The sequence below is a fragment of the Monodelphis domestica genome, chromosome 7 (genome assembly GCF_027887165.1).
Source record: "Monodelphis domestica isolate mMonDom1 chromosome 7, mMonDom1.pri, whole genome shotgun sequence".
Taxonomy (NCBI): Eukaryota; Metazoa; Chordata; class Mammalia; order Didelphimorphia; family Didelphidae; genus Monodelphis; species Monodelphis domestica.
Window position 1 is genome coordinate 52,231,736 of NC_077233.1, and position 16,066 is coordinate 52,247,801.

General features: G+C 55.9%; 1 protein-coding gene across 2 annotated transcripts; it reads left to right on the plus strand.

Annotated features, from left to right (window-relative positions):
- The first annotated feature begins 1,362 nt into the window (after positions 1 to 1,362).
- BRPF1 (bromodomain and PHD finger containing 1) lies at positions 1,363 to 16,064 on the plus strand. 2 transcript variants are annotated; one of them, XM_007500183.3, is made up of 15 exons: positions 1,363 to 1,926; positions 2,590 to 2,696; positions 3,942 to 4,556; positions 6,612 to 7,571; positions 8,788 to 8,989; positions 9,255 to 9,386; positions 9,974 to 10,120; positions 10,995 to 11,304; positions 11,524 to 11,838; positions 12,225 to 12,509; positions 12,923 to 13,070; positions 13,351 to 13,487; positions 13,574 to 13,692; positions 14,169 to 14,323; positions 15,267 to 16,064. In XM_007500183.3, the coding sequence occupies exons 3-15, from the start codon at positions 3,952 to 3,954 to the stop codon at positions 15,448 to 15,450; spliced, it is 3,699 nt and encodes a 1,232-aa protein (XP_007500245.1). In that variant the 5' UTR covers positions 1,363 to 1,926; positions 2,590 to 2,696; positions 3,942 to 3,951; the 3' UTR covers positions 15,451 to 16,064. The 2 variants fall into 2 exon arrangements, with proteins under 2 accessions (XP_007500245.1, XP_007500246.1); XM_007500184.3 differs by having other exon boundaries at positions 9,974 to 10,102.
- The last annotated feature ends 2 nt before the right edge of the window (positions 16,065 to 16,066 follow it).

Below are 16,066 nucleotides of genomic sequence, written 5' to 3' on the forward strand. Positions count from 1 at the left end.
GGCTGCCATTGGGGAAGCCTTTTCCAACGTCCCACACCACCAAAATGGTGCACTGGGCAGCCCTGGGCTCCCAGGCTTCGAGCCTCCCCCTTCTCCTCCTCCCCAAAGAGCCCCCCGGATCCAACAGCCCCAGTGCAAGTCCTCCCACCCGATCGGGGCTCCTTTGTAAGAAGGCAGCTCTGTTCCAGCCAGTCTGGTCCCTCTTTCCCTGCTCCCGGGTCTCCTGTTTTACCACTCTCCTCTCCCTCCAAACTAGTTAAGCCGCATTTAGGAAGCGCCTCCGATGTGCCAGGGACCGTGTTAAATGCTGGGGAGCCACAGAAAGGCAAAGCCAGTGGCTGTCGGACAAACTGCAAACCTCAGTGGAAAACTAGCTACAGCCCCGGGGAAACGAAAGTGACCTTGTGTGCCTCCTTCGGGCTGCTGGAGCACTGATGAAGGTTAGCCCTTCGAGCTGCTAGATGACAAGCACTTCTGCCTCCTGGCTCCCTTCTTACCGGGAGCTTCCCGGGAATTAAGATAGGTTCCTGATATCTTAGGCGTTCTATCACCCACATGCCTCACTCGATCCCCGTCCAGGTTTTCTCAGCTCTCCACCAATGAAGAACTTTCTTTTCTGATCCTGGGCACGGTGGGCGGGACACCCACTTGTAATTCGAAGGACCTGGATTCAAATTCTGCTAACTGTCAAATGGATCCTCTTCTGTAGGCCTTGGTTTCCTTTTCTATATAAGGAAAAATGTTAGACTCCAGGGTCTCTTAAGTCCCTCCAGCTCTACACTCTTAAGACCCTAGACATTACCTTCTTGGGCCTCAGTTTCCTCCTTTGTAAACTCAATAGCTTAAGCCCTGAAGCTCTAAGTCAGAGGCCCCATGTATGCCTACTGAATATCCCCAATTCAGTGCTTGGCACAAGCAGGCACCCCCAAGAAGAAGCGATTTAGGATGAAAGAGGTGGCTGAGGTGAGATTCGAACTCAAGCAGCCTCCACAGCCATCAGCTACGAGGTCAATTCGCTGTCCCTGCTCCACGTGGGAGGTGGCCTCAGCGCCAGCCCAGGCTAGGCCCCGCCCCCTCTACTAAGCCCCGCCCCTCTCCTCAGCGCTCCCTCCGGATTCCCGGCCCCGGCCGGGGGGGGGGGGGGGGTGCCGGGGAGGGCGCCAGCACTTGGCCCTGCTTCGCCCCAGCGGGGAGGGCTGGCAGGCAGGCAGGCAGGCAGGCAGGCAGGCTGGGAGGGAGGGAGGGAGGGAAGTTCTCCGGGTCTCGCGCTCTGCATTCGCGTCCGCAGATTCGCTGCAAACGGCCCGAGGCACCCACTCCATCCCCTCCCCCGCCCCAGCGGAGCGGCCCCATCTCCGCCCCCCGCCCCACCCCCGCGGTGGCGCTGGGAGCGGGCGGCGGTCGCGGCTCCGGAGGGCTCGGCCTGGCCCCACGTGGAGCGGACAGGGCTGTCGGAGGAGCCGTGTCGAAAGTGCGTCTCGGCGCGACCGCGGCCTTGCGTTTACTCTGTGCTGCTGCTGCCGCCGCTGCCGCCGCCGCTGCCGCCGCCGCTACCGCGAATCCCTGCCGCCGCCGCCTCCTCCTTCTCCGCCGCACCCTCCCCCCCGCCTTCTCTTCCACCACTCCATCCTCCTCTCCCCTTCTTCTTTCCGCTCCTCTCCTCTCCAGCTTCCCCTCCTCCGCTCCCTCCCTTCCCCTCCCAGGAGCCTCTATTGTTCCGCCGGCGGCGGCGCGGCCCGAGCCCTGCCCGGCCCGCCCGGGAGGCAGCGAGCAGCCTCAGGACGAGCGGGGCCGGGGCGGCCGGACGCCCGGCCGGGCCAGACGGAGGCTGCTGCGCGCCCCCGGCGGCCTGCCCCGTCCTGCCGCCTCCCCCGGCCCGGGGGCCCCGCCCGGACGCCGGCTATGAGCCCGCACTGGCGGCGGCCGGTGAGTACGCGCCCGCTCGAAAAGGGACGCCCAGGGGGGAGGGCGGCGGGTGCCGGGCACTGCCCGCGGGCCGTTTCCACGCCAACCGCCTGGCCCTTTAAGAGGCCACCCCTCCGATTGCTGGGGACCCCCCTCCTCCGGGTCCGATTGTTTGGGCCCCCCCTCGTTCCGGTTGTCCAGCCCCCCCACCCCTCCCCTCAGACCTTCCGTGACCCGGGCTGCGGCGCTGGGAGAGCTCCCGGGAGCGCAGTCCAGGCTTGGCCGGTCGGGATGCCCCTGCTACAAAGTATCCTTCGGGGGCGTGAGCCAATGGCAGCTGGGAATTGTTGTTGTTTAACTTGTTACTCTTGAATCTAGGGGAAACTGCGGGCGGTTTCCGGGATGGGGGCTGGGGAGCGGGGAGCGCCCGGCTCGGCCACCCCTGGGGCCTTGGGGGGCCCAGTAAGCGGACCCCCCTCCCGGATCGGATGGCCAGACTCGAGCTGTGCCCCATCCCGCTGGTTTCTGGCCCGGGAAGGGCTTTGTGAGGGGCAGCTGTCACACTCTCAGGCCCCCATTCATTCTTCAGCCTTTCAAATCTATTAATTTGCTTTTTGTTGTTTTTTTCCCACCAACACACCCGCTTCACCATCACCACCACTGCCCCCCTCTCCCCCAATCAAGCCGTAAGTGGGGCCCAGTGTGACAGCGGCAGGAGCAGAGAACAGGCTGGCCCAGCCAGAGCAGAGGCGGGAAAGCTGCGGGGAGGAGAACAGCCTATTGTAGAAAGGGTAAGGGCTGGGCTCCGGCTTCGGGGGCGGCGGGCTGGGCTTTCCCTTGGTTTTTCTTCAAAAGTGAAAGGCCTGGAAGTCAATGTAACTTCTCAGAGTTCAGTGCGGGGCCTCGCTCTGCTTGGCAGAGGTCAGAATGTTGTTGCTTTAGGAGAGGTCAGTGAACTTTTAATGCGTTGTGCTCAGATGCTGATAACTATTGAAGTATACTCGGTTTCCTTTGTTGGCCGGGCAGTCGTGTTTTATACACTTAAAAGAAGGGGCCGGCCTGAAGAAGGTTATGGGCTAGGGAGGTTTGAGGGCAACAACCCTGGGCCCCAGAGGCTCAGCCAAATCCAAGCCCGGGACCCCTTCCATGTCTGGTGTGGCTTCCCCCATCCTGCTGTCCTGGGAAGAGGGGAGGAGCCGGCACGGTCCCCCGTGCCCCAGAACCCAGATGTCTCTGAGGCCCACAGTTGTTTTCTGTGGCGACAATCTCCATAGAGACCAAGAGGTTAAAAGAGCTCAAACATAACGCAAACCACTGTTCCCCTTAAGTCAAACCCCAGTATTTGCTGGCTGAAAAGTTCTGTTTACGGCACTGTGGTCTCTATTCAAAGACTCGAGTGCCTGGGAACGGTGCTTGACCAGAGGTCCATGGGGCAGCGGCACAGAGCCTAGAATTAGGAAGATCTGAGTTCAAATCACGCCTCAGACACGTCTTAGCTATGTGACCCTGGGCAGCCATCTAACCCCTATTTACCTCAGTTCATCTATAAAATGGGGACACACCGGAGAAGGAAATGGAAAACCACCTCAGTAGCTTTGCTGAGGGTTAGACGGGACCAAACAACAATAACAGATGTCCAATGTTGATTCCAACTGGGGATGGCCATTCCAGACCCGCTACTCTCAGCAGCTCTGGACCAGTCCTTTTCCCAGGCCTTAGTTTCTGGGTTTGAAAAATAGGCCTGCTGAACCCCGATCTGTATCTGTAGGAAGGCACAAATTTCTTAGAGTATAGGATGGGACAGCCAGGTGGCTTAATGGATTGAGAGCCAGGGCTGGAGAAGGGGGGTTCTGGGTTCAAATTCGGCCTCTGGTGGGCTCAAGGAGAGGCTATGTAGATTAATCAGAGCAGAAGCCACCTCCGTGGCCGGGTGAATGAGCAGCTCGTGCCCAGAGCTCTCCTCCCTCCCAGCGCGTTGCCAGCCTTTCCCCCGGGCTTCCCCCTCCGCTACTCAGGGCTGTCTGTCTGCATTCCAGATGTGACAGAATGGGGGTGGACTTTGATGTGAAGACTTTCTGCCACAATCTCCGGGCCACAAAGCCCCCCTACGAGTGCCCCATAGAGACCTGCCGCAAGATCTATAAGAGCTACAGCGGCATCGAGTACCACCTGTACCACTATGACCACGATAGCCCCCCTCCCCCTCAGCAGACTCCCCTCCGGAAGCACAAGAAGAAGGGGCGCCAGTCGCGCTCGGCCAACAAGCAGTCCCCCAGCCCCTCGGAAGTGTCGCAGTCCCCCAGCCGAGAAGTGATGACCTACGCCCAAGCCCAGCGCATGGTCGAGGTGGACCTGCATGGCCGCGTCCACCGCATCAGCATCTTCGACAACCTGGACGTGGTGTCTGAGGACGAGGAGGCCCCGGAGGAGAACCCCGAGAATGGCAGCAACAAGGAGAACACGGAGACCCCGGCCACTACGCCCAAGGCGGGCAAGCATAAGAACAAGGACAAGCGGAAGGACTCGAACCATCACCACCACCACCACCACAACGCCTCGGCCAACCCCACCCCCAAGCTGCCCGAGGTGGTATACCGGGAGCTGGAGCAGGACACCCCCGATGCCCCACCTCGCCCAACCTCTTACTACCGGTAAGGCCAGTCCTGCCCTTCCTCCCCCTCCCAACATGACCCTGCCCTGAAGACCAGCTCCACAGGACGGGGACTAGAAGGGCTGGGAGAGCAGGCAGGGGTCACGGCTTCTCTGTCCTCCCCCTCAGACTTCCCCCAGGACCTGTGAGGGGTGCCGGGAGCTATCAGAGCAGCTCACATTTCTCTAGCTCCCCAAAGCTACCCGGTCAGGTAGGTCATACAAGTCTCCTCATCTCTGTTTGTCCTCAGGCCTTGAGGCTTCTTTGATTTCGTGGTTGGGCTGCTCCCTCCACTGTCCCTTCTATGAATATGTATAGATGGAGTGACCAGAACACTGGCCCCGGGTCAGCCAGGCCGGTTCTCTCGCCAGGTCCGTCCCTGAGGCCCTTGATGGGGGGGAGGGGGGCTGCGAGGCTTATGCTCTGCTGGCGTGTAGGTTTCAAGAGCCCCGAATCCCCTTTGTACTGTGATGAAGAATCGGGGCAGATGGGCCCTGAGCGAGACGACTCACCTAACTGTGCCCGGACAGAGAGAATTCAGGAGAGCTAGAATGTAGGTTGGATGAATGTTTAAGGAGTGTGGGCAGATAAAGGAGAGGTTTCCTTGGACCCTGGCCCCGGGTCTACATCATTCTGCCAGCTCATGGGCGCTTACTCCCTGTTGGGTCTTTAAGCCAGTTCTTTCTTGGTTTTGCTCATCCTGGTTTCTTCCCTTTTCATTCCTGCTGACCTCCTTTGCCCCTTGTGGACCTCCTCCTTGCCTGGTTGATTTCTGTCTCTCTCCAGTATGATTGGGGGTCCAGCTCAGAAGCAACAGGACTTAATCTTGTTGAGCCTCCCCTCAGTTACACTGTCTGCCTCTGGGATGCTGGGATACAGCCACGATGTAGAAAGCTGGGACCCAAGACCAGGGAGCAAGGAGAGCTCATTCCCTCAGACCCTACTTTCTGGTCGTTCCCAAAGCATTCAGCACTGAGGAAAAAGAAAGTAGAAAGGAAGTGACACCCTGTGGGTCACATCTGCTTCTCTCCCTTTCTCTAAATAAACACCCTTCTACCCTCCTGCAACAGCATTGGTTCAAAGAATCATCACTAGAGCTAGAAGGAACCTCAGAAGTCATCTAGGCAAACCACTTCATTTTACAGGTGGGGAGTGGACACAGATCTGGGGAATTAAGCTTCTTGTTCAAGGTCACAGCTAGCTAGCAGGCATCAGAGATGGAATTTGCACCCAGGTCCTGTGGCTTGGAGTTTGTCTGTTGTACCATGCTACTCCCCTGTGTGATAGCTTCCCATGGAACTGGGTTGGGGCTCATATGATCATGGGAGACGCTACAGCATCCCCAAAGCCTTTGGGGGGGACTGGCAAATCAGAGCAGTCCTGAGGGCTGCTGTAGGAACCCGGCTTTTTTATTTATCCAGTTAGCAGTGACTCGAAGTTGAAGCGGGTTGCCAAGTGGCTTGACCTCTCATACCAAACAATAGCCCAGGGTTCTATCCAGTCAACTGCCAGCCTTCTCCTACTCCCCAGCGAGAGGAGTGAAGTGGCCACACACCCTCGGGACTTCCCTCCTGCTTTCTGGCTCTCCCCCTCCTGGGGAGCCCCTTTGTGAAAGCTTCCCCTTGGAACGGCATGTCTCCTCAGCCATAACTTCCTTGGGCAGGGATAGTCTTCTTTATCTTTGTAGCTCTCAGGTGCCTCCTCCAGTGGTGTTGGAGGTTTGTCCAGTGTTTTTCCTTGCAGTCTTCTCTTGGTGCTTTTCTCCCCAGTCTTTATATTCTCGGTTCCATTTGTCACATGTGCCTTTGATGTGCATTTTAAAGAGATCCCCCACCCCCATAGAAACATGGGGGGGGGGAGACACAGACAGAGAGAGAGAGAGAGAGAGAGAGAGAGAGAGAGAGAGAGAGAGAGAGAGACAGAGAGAGAGAGAGAATGAATGAGAGAGAGACTGAGAGTGCGCACCCTCAGCGTCTGTCCCCACAAGAACTTGGTGAGGCTCTGGGATGGGGGAAAGGGTGAGCCCCAGCCTGAGCCTCCGTGTCCCCCGCTGCAGGTACATTGAGAAATCAGCTGAGGAGCTGGATGAGGAGGTGGAGTATGACATGGATGAGGAGGACTATATCTGGCTGGACATCATGAATGAGCGTCGGAAGACGGAGGGAGTGAGCCCCATCCCCCAGGAGGTCTTTGAGTACCTGATGGACCGGCTGGAGAAGGAGTCCTATTTCGAGAGCCACCACAAGGGGGACCCCAACGCCCTGGTGGACGAGGACGCCGTGTGCTGCATCTGCAATGACGGTGAGTGTCAGAACAGCAATGTGATTCTCTTCTGCGATATGTGCAACCTGGCCGTTCACCAAGAATGCTACGGCGTGCCCTACATCCCCGAGGGCCAGTGGCTCTGCCGCCGCTGCCTTCAGTCCCCGTCCCGGGCAGTGGACTGCGCCCTCTGCCCGAACAAGGGCGGGGCCTTCAAGCAGACGGACGACTGCCGGTGGGCTCACGTAGTGTGTGCCCTGTGGATCCCCGAGGTCTGCTTTGCCAACACGGTGTTTCTGGAGCCCATCGACAGCATCGAGCACATCCCGCCCGCCCGATGGAAACTCACGTGCTACATCTGCAAGCAGAGGGGCTCGGGGGCCTGTATCCAGTGCCACAAGGCCAACTGCTACACGGCCTTCCACGTGACCTGTGCCCAGCAGGCTGCCCTCTACATGAAGATGGAGCCTGTCCGGGAAACGGGGGCCAACGGCACCTCCTTCAGCGTGCGTAAAACCGCCTATTGCGATATCCACACACCTCCGGGCTCTGTGCGCCGCCTGCCCGCCCTGTCACACAGCGAAGGGGAAGAAGAGGAGGAGGAAGAGGAAGAAGAGGGAAAAGGCTGGAGTTCAGAGAAGGTGAAGAAGGCGAAGGCGAAGTCAAGGATAAAGATGAAGAAGGCTCGGAAGATCTTGGCAGAAAAACGGGCGGCAGCACCTGTGGTATCAGTCCCCTGCATCCCACCACACAGGTAGGCAGGGCCCCAGGCGACTAAGAATGGGGACCCCATGATTTCCCCTTTGGCCGAGAGGTTCTGCGGTCATTAAGAGTTGGAAGGGACCTTAGATATCATCTAGTCATCCTTCTGTTCTACAGCGAGGGGGATTGAGGGCCAAAGAGGTGAAGTAAGTTGTCCCAGGTTACACAGGTAGTCCACACCAGCCAGGGCTAGCATGCCCATCTCCGGTGTCCGGGCTTTTACGGCATGAGTTGGCAGAGCCACAGCGGAGAGCAGAGATTGGAAAACTTTTTCTAGCCCACAAGAAAAAACTAACTCATGGGTCTGTACTCTAACTTAAAGTAACTTGATATAGGAGATGAAGTAAAGCTTTATAAGGCATTTTAGAATAGCCGTTACTTTGATAGTTTTAGCTAGCTAAGATGGGGTGAGGGGTGAGTAGGAAGAAAGAATGAAATAAAAGCTTTAAAGGGAAAAGGTGGTCGTAGGGGATGGATAGAGAAAGCTGTAAAAATACCTGTTAGCTAGTTTCTGCAGTATAAACTATATATTCCATGTTGTTTACTGGGCCTATAACTTCTTTTTACCCTTTGAAATGCTATAATTAGTCAGTTTACTATCACTTACAACTCTCTTTTATTGCCCTTTATCCTCACACCCTTCTACGTTTACTGAATGGTATAATCCACTGAGGGAAATGGCTGTGAGCATAGGGTCTGCACACAGCACCATTATTTTGAGCTAGAGAAAATCAAGTCAAAGAGCCACTGAGGCCCGAGAGGATCCCTCCCCTGGTGTAGAACTGGGTGTTGGGGGCTTGGATCCTTACTTGCTGAAGGCTTCATCTCTCTGGGGATACTGAAACTGCTTCACAGGTTAAGCAGGTCTCCATGGTGTTTACAGCCGGATGAGTGGTTTCCAAAGACCCTTTGCTATTCTGCTTCAAAGAGGATCGGACAGGAGCACAATCTGTGCATCCTGTGGGGGACACAGTCCCGCTTCTGTCCCCTCCTGATGTTGGGAGGGTCTTGTCACTGAACCCACAGGCCCTACTCAGAGGCTCTTCCTGGCCCAGTAACCTCTAAGAATGCTAGCCTGAGGCTCACCAGCTAAGCTGAGAAGAGATTAGCTGAGGGCAAAGCCTCTGGTGAGAGGTAGGTACCAGTTGGCCTGTACAAATTACTGCAGGGTGCTCCCCCTCCTCCCTCTGTCCTTCCCACCTTCTCAGGCTCAGCAAGATTACTAATCGATTAACCATTCAGAGGAAGAGCCAGTTTATGCAAAGGCTGCACAGCTATTGGACACTAAAGCGACAGTCCAGGAATGGGGTCCCCCTACTTCGCCGCCTGCAGACCCACCTACAGTCTCAAAGGAACTGTGACCAGGTTGGGGCACCACGGCCAGCTCCCCCAGGGGGACTGGGGACAGGGGTAAGATATTCCTTTTGTTGGGAGTGGTGTGGAGGAAGTTGGGGAACGAAGTTCTCAGCATGGGGGAGGCTCACGCTCGCCCCTCCCCTAGGATACAGAGGCTCGTGTCCACTTGGACAGTGACCAAGCTCCGGCTAATCCTTGTTCAGGCTGGGGTCAAAGGGATGAGAGGAGATCCCCTGTCTGGTTGGGACATGTGCAGTTGCTCCCACTTTTTCCCCAGCCGTGTTCCATTTCCATCTTGTTTTCCTCGTTTCCTCCTCAGAGAGATTCTGAGGACAAGAATTGGGCCCTGAAAGAACAACTGAAGTCATGGCAGCGACTCCGCCATGACCTGGAGCGTGCACGACTGCTGGTGGAACTGATTCGGAAAAGAGAGAAGCTCAAGAGAGAGACGGTAATCCCCCTTTTATCCCCAATATCCTAGAGGACACACACACTCTCACAGCCACGGCACGGCACCTGAAGAAGCCTGGCCTTTCTGTTTGGCCCAGTTCTTTTAGGCTCCCGTTGTGGACCCTGAGGCCCAGAGGAGTGAGTGTGCTCACTGTCGTCCATACCTGGAGAGAGCCTGGTGAAGGGTGGGGGTAGGAGGTTGTACACCTTATATCACTTGGCCTTCGGGTTGGTATTTGTCTTCATTAAGGGAGGGAAGTTGGGAACGCTATTCCCTAAGAAACGATGAAGTGCTAAATTGTGAGCTTCAGTTTCATGGAGGAAAATATTTTTCCCTACAAATATATTCATTAGTTCACAAATGTGTGCCATGTGCCAGGCAAGTGGGCCTACCAAGACCAAATGATCCAGCTTCTGCCCTAAAGAAGCTGACATTCCTTAGTTAAGAATTAGGTCTACGATGAAAGGGTCCAGGGCTTCTCCCGCTGAGGGAGTCGCCTCCGAGGAGTGTGTGTCTCACCTCACCCATCCCTGACCCCTTGTTCCTGGCAAGGGGTGTGTCTGAGCATCAGTTGTCTTCTGTTTCAGATTAAGGTCCAGCAGGTGGCCTTGGAAATGCAACTGACCCCTTTCCTCATCCTCCTCCGTAAGACCTTAGAACAGCTCCAAGAGAAGGACACGGGCAACATATTCAGCGAGCCGGTCCCTCTGTCTGAGGTAACAGAAATCTACGAAGTAAGAACCCCTTTCCCCTCTCATCCACCCCTACCCCCATCCCCGCCCCAGTCCTTCCATGCTCAGTTGGCTCAAGGGTATTGGATTGAAGTGGGTGGGACCCTGGAGGCTGAGTCTACCAGCCAGAGTAGCAACCCTCACTTCTGGAGAATAGAGGTCTGAGGGAATGGGATGAATTGGGTCTGTGAGCGTCAGCCAGCTCCTCACCCCTCCTGGCCCCAGGCAGCGCTGGCAAACCTCCATCGCCTGAGTCAGGCTGCCCTCCTCGGGCGCCAGGCCTTGTCGGATGGGGAGATCCTCATTGGCTTGAGTCTTTTTTTTTGCTACAAAGCCTATAATAGTCATTCCTAAGAGGTGACACCCTCAGGGGACCTTCCTGAGCAACGACGAGACTTGCTGTCTTTTTGGCGGGGTAGAGGTTGGCTCTAAGCCCAGGAAGTAGCACTTTGGAAGTGCTGACTGTTAGAGCTCCGAAGTGCTAGGCCGACGACCCCACCGTCTCCTGACCGTGGGATGTTCTCTGTAATAGGACAGCAGCCGCATAGTACTGAGGGGAAAGTGAGGCAGATGCAGGCTCTCTTCAGAGCCTTCTCCCTCTCTTTGACTTAGTCCTCACAGCCTGTCCCTGAAGTTGAGCGGGTGGGATGGTGGCCATTTTTTAGGTGAGGGAGCCCCGGGGCCCAGAGGGGTTTTTTGGCTCAGGGTCCAGGTCAGTTGCCCAGCTGGAATTGGGATCCCGATCCCCTAGATTTCCCTTTATGATCTCCTTGGAGGGGAGCCACCCTGGTGGTTTGGAGCAGGGCCCTGGAGGGGTGGGGGGGTCAGTGGTCGATCTCTCCATGTAGCCAGGGCCTGCTTCGTCCCTTCCTGGCAGGTCCCTGACTACCTCGAGCACATTAAGAAGCCCATGGACTTTTCTACAATGAAGCAGAACCTTGAGGCCTATCGATACCTGAATTTTGATGACTTTGAGGAGGATTTCCACCTTATCGTCAGCAACTGCCTCAAATATAATGCCAAGGACACCATCTTTTACCGGGCAGCAGTGCGGCTGCGGGAGCAGGGGGGCACTGTGCTCCGGCAGGCCCGGCGGCAGGCAGACAAGATGGGCATTGACTTTGAGACGGGCATGCACTTCCCCCACAGCCTGGCTGGGGATGAGACCCTGCTCCATGCAGAGGATGGTGGGTGATGTGCTGTGCCTCCTATGTTGATGGGCCCAAGGTCCCCTAAACCCTACCCTCTCTGAGCCTTCCCTAGCCTGTGCCAGTACTTCTGGCAAGGACACCTGGGTGGGACTAGGGGAGGACTTGGTTCCATGAAGCCCCAGGGGTCACGGGGCCTTCAAGGGCTATCCCTGGGCTTCACCTCCTTATCCAATCTCCCCCCTCCCGCCCCCCCAGAGGAAGAGCGATTTGTGCTGTCTGAGAACCAGAAACACCTGCCGCCAGAGGAGCAGCTGAAGCTCTTGTTGGAGCAGTTGGATGAGGTTAATGCCAGCAAACAAAGTGTCAACCGCTCCCGCCGCGCCAAGATGATCAAAAAAGAGATGACTGCATTACGAAGGAAGCTGGCACACCAGAGGGAGGCTGGCCGGGATGGGCCCGAGCGGCACAGTTCAGCAGGACGGAGTGCCCTCCAGGCCCACACCCCCTGCGACAAGGATGGACAGACGGACAGTGCCGCTGAGGAGAGCAGCAGCCAGGAGACAGGCAAAGGTCTGCGCGTCCATGAGGGCCTGGGCCATAGGGGAAGGGACCCCTATGGGCTGGCCTTCATTCCAAGGCAGACTTCAGGCAGGGTCTCTCCCAGCAACTCTGGCCCTCCCTCGCCTGTCCCGCGGAGGCTTCCTATACCATTCCCTATTCTAGTCAGCTGTAGCTACCAAGGGAAAGGGATCCCCCAGTCACTACTTACTGGGCAGTGGTAGCCAGCCTAGATTCTTCCTTCCCACCTAACAGGGAGCGTAAGAGAAGGGAAGCCTGACTGCTCCAAACTTCCTTCTTTCCCCTCACTTAGAATCCTGTTCTGAGACACTCTTAGATCATGAGCTTGGCCTCCTATAACCCTCACCAACACTGGATCACTTCTGTCTCTGCTTTAGGTCTGGGCCCCAACTTGTCTTCAACCCCTTCTCATGAGGTGGGCAGACGGACCTCAGTCTTGTTCTCGAAGAAAAACCCGAAGACAGCTGGGCCCCCCAAGCGGCCAGGCCGGCCCCCAAAGAATCGGGAGAGCCAAATGGCCCCAGGTCATGGAAACAGCCCTGTGGGGCCTCCCCAGCTCCCAATCATGGGCTCACAGAGGCAGCGAAAGCGAGGGAGGAGCCCCCGGCCCAGCTCAAGTTCTGACAGTGACAGTGATAAATCCACTGAAGACCCTCCCATGGGTGAGCTGGACTCTCTTTTGGACCCTGTATGTGAAGCTGCCCTTCTTCCCTGGGGACCTTATGGAAGCTGCCCCACTGAGTCATAGCCTTGTATGAAGATGGTCACAGCCATCTAGATTTAGGCCACCGAGGCAAAGAGAGCTCGAGTGATCTGCTCAAGATTATACAGCTTTTATAGATGTCAAAAATGGGATTCCTTGACTCTACATCTAGTCCTCTGTCCACTACCGGACCCCAAAGAAGTAAAATGATTTGCCTAGAATCACTAGGGAGCTCCAAACTAATTTCCATGCAAGGCCCCTGGGATCATTCCCAGCACTTTTTGCTGAGGACTAGAAGAGCTTTCCAGTCAGGTCCAGGATAGAGATGGGAATAAATCTTGACATTCCTCCTGCTCCTTATCTTTAACCCAGATTTACCTGCAAATGGCTTCAGCAGTGGAAGCCAGCCTGTGAAAAAGAGCTTTCTAGTGTATCGGAATGACTGCAGCCTGCCCCGGAGCAGTTCTGACTCAGAGTCCAGCAGCAGTAGCAGCAGCAGCGCCGCCTCTGATCGCACCAGGTACTTGGCTCCTACTTCTAAATTCGTATCCCAGGGAGATAGCTTTCAGGGCAGCCAAAGCATCCTTGGCTGTGGTGGTCATGGGCTTTCTCAGTCTGACTGGTAAAGGGGCTGCGGTAGACTTCCCTGCCACCCTCTATAGTGGCAGCAAAGAACTTGGCCCTTTTTTTTCTTTGAAGGCTAAGAGCCCAAGGGTGTCTGCCCTGCCTTTCCTTCACTGTCCAACTATCTGGCTTCTGCTTCCTTGAAAGCTAACTCAAGCTTCTGACTATTCTCACAGCACAACCCCCTCAAAACAAGGCCGAGGCAAGCCTTCCTTCTCCCGGGGAACCTTCCCAGAGGACAGCAGCGAAGATACATCTGGCACTGAGAATGAGTCTTACTCTGTGGGCACGGGGCGTGGCGTGGGGCATAGCAGTAAGTACTGTGTCAGGGGCACCTGGTTTTGAAGCTGGCTTCCTTCTGCAAACCTTGATTCAACCTACTCTTCCATTCCTGTGCAGTGGTGAGGAAGAGTCTGGGCCGGGGACCTGGTTGGCTATCTGAGGATGAGGACTCCCCGCTGGATGCCCTGGACCTGGTGTGGGCAAAGTGCCGAGGGTACCCCTCGTACCCAGCTCTGGTAGGATCCTGCTTCTCCTACCTTGCCCCATGCCTTCTGCCCTCACCCCACACCAGCCCCAGCTACAAGGCCAGGAAAGTGATCCAGAATACAAACTCGAGGTTAACAAAAAGTTTCCGAAGCCCCACTGGAGCCAGTGAGAGCCCAGTGGGCATGAGGGGTTCTTGGCAGGCAGACAGATGGACAGGTGCAGCTCAGGGACCTGTCTCCCCAGCTTTGATGTGGTATACATTTCCACCTTTGTGTATCACATAGGCACTCTGAACAGTCTCCTTCAATCTCCCAGGCATTGTGGCTACCCAACGCAGTTATGGCCCAGGGGTCATAAGGTCTCTGGGGCCTTGTAGCCCCTCAATTATCAACAGTGATCAGTTTCTCTTTGGCCACAAAACAATGGCTAGACTGGCCAGGGTATTAGGCAGGAGGTTCTGGGGGGAGGGAGAGGACTGAACCAAGCTGTGCCCCCAATCCGTCAGATCATCGACCCAAAGATGCCTCGGGAGGGCATGTTCCACCACGGGGTACCCATTCCCGTGCCCCCGCTGGAGGTGTTGAAACTTGGGGAGCAGATGACCCAGGAAGCTCGTGAGCATCTCTACCTCGTCCTCTTCTTTGACAACAAGAGAACCTGGTAAGGGGAAGGGGGGAAGAAGCCATGGGCTAGGGAGGGGCATTAACAATCTAGAAGGAGAGCTCTTATTTTTGCACAGAAGTAGGGTCTAGTAGCAATAGTAGACAGCCTGGCAAATTGGTAGAAAACTGAGAAGTCTTGAGATTTGTTTGAGCAAAGCACCTCCAGCTAGAAACCAGGAGTCCTTTCATTTGTCCCCTGGAGAAGACTTGGTCACTGTGACAAAATATAGGAGGTCTGATAATATATGCTTGGTGACTGACAGCCTGGCACATGCCAGATAGGATTTTAAGATAGATGGGACCTCAGTCCATGTGGCCTTCCTGAATTCATTTTACAGATAAGCAAACTGAGGCTTGCAGAAGTTAAAGGACTTGCCCACACAAGTAATAACAGCTGGGATTTCTACCCAGGCTCTAGGATTCCAGAGTCAGGGCTCTTCCCAATGGACCATGCTTCTCCAAAGATGCTAGTTGTCATGTCTGACAAAGCTCATGCTTTTTAAGGCAAAGAGGTGGACTTCACATATTGTTATCCCAAGAAGGGATCTCAGAAGGCATCTCATCCAATCCCCTTGTTTTACAGATTGGGAAGCCAAGACATGGCTTGCTTTCCCTGAGGTCATAAACAGTTACTTTAGTGATGGAGCTGGGTTTCAGACCCAGATCTCTGACTTTTGGGGCTTATTCCACTATGCCACCCTGAAGCTGCCTACCACCATGGGAGACAAGATGGAGAGGGCCTAGAAAGGGACATTGAGGTCCTGGATCTCAGTTTTGTCACATCCACATTTGACCCTTAGTTTCATCTATAGAGGGTGTTTGGAGTACAGTCAGTCAGTCATCTTGAAACATGAGATTTGGGGTAGGTGGGTGGATGGACAAACATGTGGAAAAGGTCCTGGTGCTTGGTGTTCTGCCTCTCACGTTGTCACTTTCCACAGGCAGTGGCTCCCCAGGACCAAGCTAGTTCCTCTGGGAGTGAACCAGGACCTAGACAAGGAAAAGATGCTGGAGGGTCGAAAGTCTAACATCCGAAAGTCAGTGCAGATTGCCTATCACCGTGCCCTGCAGCATCGCAGCAAAGTGCAGGGCGAGCAGAGCAGTGAGACGAGCGATAGCGACTGATGCTGCCTGGCCAGCGGAGCTCCCCTCCCTCCTGGTGTCTGGGGGGAACCCATCAGCCTCTGCACTGACTCATTCCTGGTCTTGGGGCCAGTCTCAGGGGAAGTCGGGCGGGGGTGGCCCCGCCTAAGTGCAGCTGGACTGTACAGGACACTCCAGGGTCCGAAGTGGCCTCTGGCCAGGGGATCTCCTCCAGCCCCAGAGGAGCTCCAAAGCACACCCTCACTGTATGAGAGGAAGTGGACCTTGGCTGGACCCTGAGAGGAGGGCTGGCTCCCCTGTCACCCACCCCAACCTCGGCGGGCCCTGAGGGAAGCACGCCGGAGTCTGCCTATCTCCCACCCTGAAAGGGTGGGGAGGGCGGAGGGGAAGGGGAGGGGAGGCGCCCAGTGACCCTCTGGGGTGTACATACTGTAAATGAGCGGAGAATTTAAATTATTCTCATTTGTAACTGCGTTTCCGGGTCGCGCCAGAGTCCTTGGGCACCAAGAAGCCTGGGGCTTGTCCCCAACCCCGTCCCCGCCTCTCCCACGGGTCCCCGCCCTTCAAATTGGTTTGTATTTATTTCCGAGGAAGAAAATATATTGATTCTTAGAAAATAAACGGTCTATTTGGAATC